A 6,307-nucleotide genomic window follows, 5' to 3' on the forward strand; every position below is an offset into this window, starting at 1 on the left:
CAAAGGATCCGCCCGCCTCGGCCTCCCAGAGTGCTAGCATCATAGGCGTGAGCCACCACGCCTGGCCTCATAATTTGTCTTTAAAATAAATTTTTTAAGTGTGACAATCTAAAAGATTGAATAAATAGCATAGGTGGTACTTGGCTAAAAATCGTAGAGGTGTTATTTGAATTCTTTTTTTTTTTTTTATTGAGACACAGTCTCACTCTGTTGCCCCAGGTAGAGTGCAGTGGCATCATTATAGCTCACAGCAACCTCAAACTCCAGGGCTCAAGCAATCCTCCTGCCCCAGCCTCCTGAGTAACTGCGACTACAGGTGTTTGCCATCATGCCCGGCTAATTTTTCCATCTTTTGTAGAAATGGGGTCTCCCTGTTGCTCAGGCTGGTCTTGAACTCCTGGCCTCAAGCAATCCTCCTGCCTCGGCCTCCCAGAGTGCTAGGATTACAGGCATGAGCCACAAGGCCTGGCCCTGTTTTCGTTTCTGTTGGGTATATAACTAGGAGTGGAATTGCTGGGCCACAGGGTAGTTTTATGTTTAACTTTTTGAGGCAATGTCACTGTTTGATGGTGCTTTCCCTTAACCCTCACTGGCCTCCTCCTGCTCCGCACACTTAATTGTCTTGGCCTCCTTTTTCTCCCCTAGCAAGGTCTAAAACTCTCCACCTATCAAAGCTGGGAGGCACACCGTGAACCTCTGCCTCCAAATCCTACTTTTTTGCACTGCCCCACGCTGCTGACAATCACCTGCTCCTTTCACTGACCTCATTTCATACATGAGACACCCAAGTTAGAAGTTTACCAGGGCCACACAGCTCCTGAGGGACAGAGCTGAGCTCCGGTGCCCAATCCTGGGACACCACGGTCTACACTGTGCTTCTAAATGGACAAACAGGTTAAAAGAGAGAGAGTGTGTGTGTGACATGCAGCCACTTCCATTCCTGGGGGTGCTGATGACCTCCCAACACTCCATCCCCGCGGGGTCACAGCCTGCCTCTTCCCAGGGCCTGCCACGAAGCCAGTTCCGCGGCAAGGAATGAACTCTGGGGTCTTTGGTTTGGGCACATTTATTTTGGCTCTAAACATATACCTTTTTCACGATGGGAGGAAAGGGAGAATACGACACTTTCCTTTATTTTGTCTTTTGGCCTTTCCAGATTCCATGCCACGTAAGAAACCCCCACGGGGCAGGGCGCCGAGGGCGGGCGGCGGCCGCTCAGGTGTAGCCCGCCAGGCGCGGGGTGCAGGGGAAGGTCTTGCGCATGCCCATGCACTTCTCCTTGTCGATGCACAGCGTGTTGGCCTTGATGGCCAGCTCGTGCTCCAGCCGGGACTTGGTCATCACCAGCAGCTGCAGCGTGTCCTGCGTCTCCCGCAGCCTCATCTTGAGGGTCTGCAGGGTGTCGTCGATGGTGAACACCTCGTTCACGAGCCTGGGGCGGGGGCAGACGAGAAGGCACAGGTTATCCAGCCGTTCGACACACACGCACCCACCGCGCCCCGGAAACTGCGCGGGTGCTGGGAGACCCTGGCGAGCAAGACACACAAGGCTGAGCCGGCAGGGGGACATCGACAGGACAGTGACACAGAGGACAGGAAGACGCTCTGACAGTTCCTCAGTGAGTTAGACCAACGAGCTGGCCACGTGAAGACCGAGAGGGAATGTATTCCAGAAATTTCTGCGATGACGGAAATGGTCTCGATCTGCACCGTTCGGTGCGGTCCCTGCTGGCCGCGTGGGGCTAACGAGCACTTGACATGTAGCTGCACAACTGAGAAACTGAATTTTTAATTGAATTAAATTAGTTTACAATTTAATTTAGTTTTAGATAATTTAAGTGCAATAGCCACATGTGGCTACTGAATTGGACGGTGAGTGCCTTTCTGAAGAGACAACCGCATGCAAATTAAGGGGCTTGGATCCTGTCCTCAGTGCCACGGGCCGCTGGTGGGGGGGGAGGAGGCTGAAACAGGGGAATGACCCCTGATTCGAGCTCTGGGACAACCTGCAGGCTGCGGTGTGAGATTAGATTGGAAGGCGGCAGGAGCAGAGGAGGGGGAGAGGTTAGGAGGCTGTTGCGATATCCAGGTATAGCGGTTGGGTGCTGTTCCCTAAAAAGATATGCCCAAGTCCAAACCCCGGCGCCTGTGGATGCGGCGTTGTTTGGAAATACGGCGTTTGCAGGTGTAATTAAGACTCTCAAGATGAGATCATCCTGGATGCAGGCCCTAAATCCCACGGCTGATCTGCACATACGAGAGAGGGGAGGGAGATCTGAGACACACAGTCGCACCGGGCAGGAGCCGTGTGCAGACGGCGGCCGAGATCGGAGTGATGCAGCTACAAGCCAAGAAACACCCAGGATCGCTGGCAGCCCCCACATGCTGGGAAAGAGGCCTGGAACTGAGTCTCTCTCAGAGCCTGCAGGACGAGCGACCTTGGTGACACTTTGACTTCGGGCTTCTGGTCTCCAGGGCTGTGAGAGAATAAATTTCTGTTGTTTGAAGCCACCCGCGTTGCAGTCATTTGTCGCAGAGCCACCCCAGGAAATGAACACAGCAGGTGAGCTGTGACGGTGGCTTGGTTGTGGGGCTGTGCTGTGCGTCCCACCTCTGGGGAGCAGGGACAGCGACCTGTGCTCAGGACTGGGGGAAATGAAGCTGGGAGGACTTGAGTTAGACTCAAGAGTGAACTTCCCACATAGCCTGGGAGAGAGACAAACAAAGAGAAGCTACAGAAGCAGCCCAGAAACGTCCACCAGCGCCGTCCAACAGAACTTTCGACAGCCATGCAGATGTCCGTTCTGTGCTGTCTGATACGGTAGCCCCTAGCCACGTGTGGCCACTGAGCACTTGATGTGGTTAGTTTTAATTAATTTAAATTCACATGTCAATGGACTTTCATTCTGGGGATGGGCAGAGATGGGACCTCAGTGATTAGAGGTCAGGAGAAGAGTGGCCACCTGTAGGAGGAAGAAGAAAAAGATGGCCCAAAGGTGGGAACGGAGGGGATGGGGCAGGAAGACACTGCACAGACGGGACAATTTAGCCACTGGAGAAGGGAGACAGCCTGAGTCCTGTTATCTGCTCGTTCCCGACACATCCGAGCACAAACACCCCAAAACACAGCACGCACACAGACACGCACAGACACACACGCACTGCCCGAGGCTCCTGAGCCATGCTTGCTCTGTCCCTCTGCTCTCTGTCTGTCCCCTCAGTGGGATGACTGTTGGAGGGGAAGGCAGGGAGCTTGTCCCACAGTAGTAGGTCCTCCAGGACAACACCTGGTGACGCTCCCCAAAGTCCTGTTCTGTAGACGCCCCCTGGGGTGTAAACAAATGGGTCACCCAAGCCCTCTGCCCCAGGAGGTGCCGGAGCCCAACCTGAGCATCCAAGGGAAAGGGGTGGGGAAGGAGGTAGCAGGAGAGCCCAGCCCCCACGCCCGGCGCCCAGGATGGGCCCCTTGCGGCCCAGCCGCCCATGTCCGGGGACGAAGACCTCCCAAGCCAACAGCAGGCTGAGGAGCAGGTAGCCAGGCCCTCAAGCTCAAAGCCGGCTCCCTTCACCTGCCTCCCAGCCCTGCCCCAACACACATCCTGCTTTTCCACTTCCTAAATGATTGTCTTAGGCAGTGACTCAGGCTGTGCGAATATCGTCTTTCGGGAACCACCTAGCATTTTCTCTTAGATGTCTACCCTCCTCCTCTCAACACACAGCTCTCTTCTCAGCATCTCTCTGCATCTACTCGTGGGGTCTCCACTCAGGATGGAGGGAGTGGGGTCCATCCCTGGACCAAGACCTGCACTCCCTGCCCAGTGAAGCCCTGGCTTGGTGCTGTGTGACTCGGACAGCTCCCTCAACCTCTCTGGCCCTCAATTTCTCTTCCCATTCAACAATAATAGGGGTAACTGACTCTCCAACTCCACTTTAGTAGGACTAAAGGGGAGGGAACTCAAAAGCAGCTTAAGGGATTACAGCTAGACATCAGGGTGAACTTCCCTTGCTGTGGGCCAGGGCTGAAACAAAAGTGCCCAAGGAAGCCCAAGGATGGTCTTTTCCATCTTTTCAGTGGGGGTGGAGGGTATCAAATCAGTATCTTGTTGGAAGAGAAGTACTGCTGGTGAGCCAAGTACACACAGCGCTTGGCATAATCAATGTATAATAAGGTTTATAAAGCGAATGAGCCGCTGAGATGGGGGCGGGACCCGGGCCCTTGCCACTCTACCAGCGTGCTTGTGGGTGCCCGTGGGAAGAAGTGTCAGGATGGCGCTCCTTGAGTGTGGGCTGGACCTAGTGATTTGCTTCTAAAAAGAACACATGGGAAAAGTGATGAGCTGTCACTCCCACGATTAGGTTACAAGAGACGGTGACGTCCTTCCTCTCGGTGCTGTCTTGTCCTTCTGGCCTGCGTGCTCTGTTGAAGGAAGCTGCAGGCTGGAGAGACCCACGTGGCAAGGAACTGAGGGTGGCCACCGACCAGTAGCCAGCGAGGAACTGAGTTCCGCCAACAGCAACGTGAGTGAGCTCAAAGGTGGGTCCTGCCCCAGTCTAGCCTTGAGATGAGACCACAGCCCTGGCCGACACCTTGACTGCAACCTGTGACAGCCCCTGAGACACAGAACCCAGCAAGGAATCGACCCAATTCCCAACCCGGAGAAACTGAGATAACAGATGTGGTTTGTTCCAGCTGCTACATTCTGGGGTCATTTGTTACAGTGTCCCTAGCATGGAGGGAACAGAGTGGCCGAGTGATCTGCCCCAGGTCACACAGCATGTTCATGGGGAAATGATCCCCGTGTCTGATGACCTGCTGCTGCTTTGCCTGGCATCATCCCACTCCAACCCCCTACCCCACAGCCACGAAGCCCCGCTCCGGGCCAGCGTGTACTTTTCACTCCCTCTCTGGTGAGAGCCCTTTGTCAACAGATGCAGCCTCCTGAGCTCAGCAGGACACATGGGATCCACCCCGTGTGGCACTGGTTAGGCCATCCCGAGGGCTCACGGGCAAGAAAGTTGCCAGGAGGGCGGCAGGAACATGAGTGAGACATGAGTCGCACAGGAGCCTGGAGACACAGAAAGTGAAGCCACGTGCCCTGGCTGCCGAGGGAAGCAGGAGCGTTTCCAGAGCACAGTGGAGCTACAGAACCGTCCCCCGTTTAGGCAGGTGAGAAGATGCGTGCACAGGGTGGGCCTCCCGGTGACAGGGAGGCTGTGCAGGGGGACAGCCCAGGCTGGACCTCAGGACCCCCCACCCACCGATGCTACACTCTGGTGAGCTGTGGAACTAGATGTCCTGAGCGAGACCCCCCTCCCCCTCCCGGATGCCCCTGGTTCCCCGGCACTCACTTGGACTGTGGGATGTCCCTGCACAGCTCCACGTTGGGGCGCTGGGTCCGGCACTCCAGCCTGGTCTGTGCCACCTTCAGCGGGCACTCTTTGGCCATGATGGCCCTTTCGAGCAGCATGATGGTGTTCTCCGCCTGGAAGATCTCCTGCAGTGTCTGCGGGGACACACGGGGTGTCACCACCCACCAGCCCTCCTGGCCTCCTCCCGCTTGGGGCGTGCAGGGAGTGGAGGTCAACTAGGTCAGCCTCCGTCAGGTGCGTAAGCTGCTCCTTCCCCAGCCTCGAACACCTGTAGGCAGGGACCTCACTATTCCTACGAGACCCTGAGGAGCAGCTTCGGGCACCTCTGGTCACCGTGGCACTGTGAACACTGGGGACAGGCAAGGATCGAGGCCGGATCTCCAATATCCGCTGGAGTTAGCCAGTCAGCGTTCAGTGGGAAGCAGGCAAAGAAGGAAGGGAGGGAGGGAGGGAGGTAGGCAGGTATTTAAGCTTAACACAGATAATTCAAAACAATAGCCAATCTCTAAAGCCATTTTCCCCTAAATTAATCTGGGTTGTTCTCTATCTCTCTCCAGTCCAGGGCTTGCCTTCCTAGTAACTGGGTCAGTAAATAAGGAAGGAAGGAAAGAGGGAGGGAAGGAGGAAGAAATACGAAATTTTCTATTTATCTTTTTTTTTTTTTTTGGGAACAGAGTGTCACTCTGTGGCCCAGGCTAGGGTGCCATGGCATCAGCCTAGCTCACAGCAACCTCGAGTTCCTGGACTCAAGCGATCCTCCTGCCTCAGCCTCCCAAGCAGCTGGGACTGCAGGCAAACGCCACCACACCTGGCTAATTTTTTCTATTTTTAGTAGAGACAGGGGTCTCGCTCTTGCTCAGGCTGGTCTCAAACTCCTGACTTCAAGGAATCCTCCCGCCTCGGCCTCCCAGAGTGCTAGGATTACAGGCATGAGCCAC

General features: G+C 55.3%; 1 protein-coding gene across 1 annotated transcript in view; it reads right to left on the bottom strand.

Annotated features, from left to right (window-relative positions):
- Nucleotides 1–1,190: 1,190 nt before the first annotated feature.
- Nucleotides 1,191–6,307, bottom strand: part of TEKT5 (tektin 5) — a 41,870-nt gene continuing 36,753 nt past the window's right edge. The window contains exons 6-7 of the mRNA XM_012647608.1: nucleotides 5,349–5,503; nucleotides 1,191–1,432 (exon numbers count right to left, since the gene is read on the bottom strand). Of these exons, the coding sequence (XP_012503062.1) occupies nucleotides 1,216–1,432; nucleotides 5,349–5,503 (372 nt within the window). The 3' untranslated portion in view covers nucleotides 1,191–1,215. The remainder of the gene's footprint in view (nucleotides 1,433–5,348; nucleotides 5,504–6,307) is intronic.

The sequence above is a fragment of the Propithecus coquereli genome, unplaced genomic scaffold (genome assembly GCF_000956105.1).
Source record: "Propithecus coquereli isolate 6110/MARCELLA unplaced genomic scaffold, Pcoq_1.0 Scaffold27, whole genome shotgun sequence".
Taxonomy (NCBI): domain Eukaryota; kingdom Metazoa; phylum Chordata; class Mammalia; order Primates; family Indriidae; genus Propithecus; species Propithecus coquereli.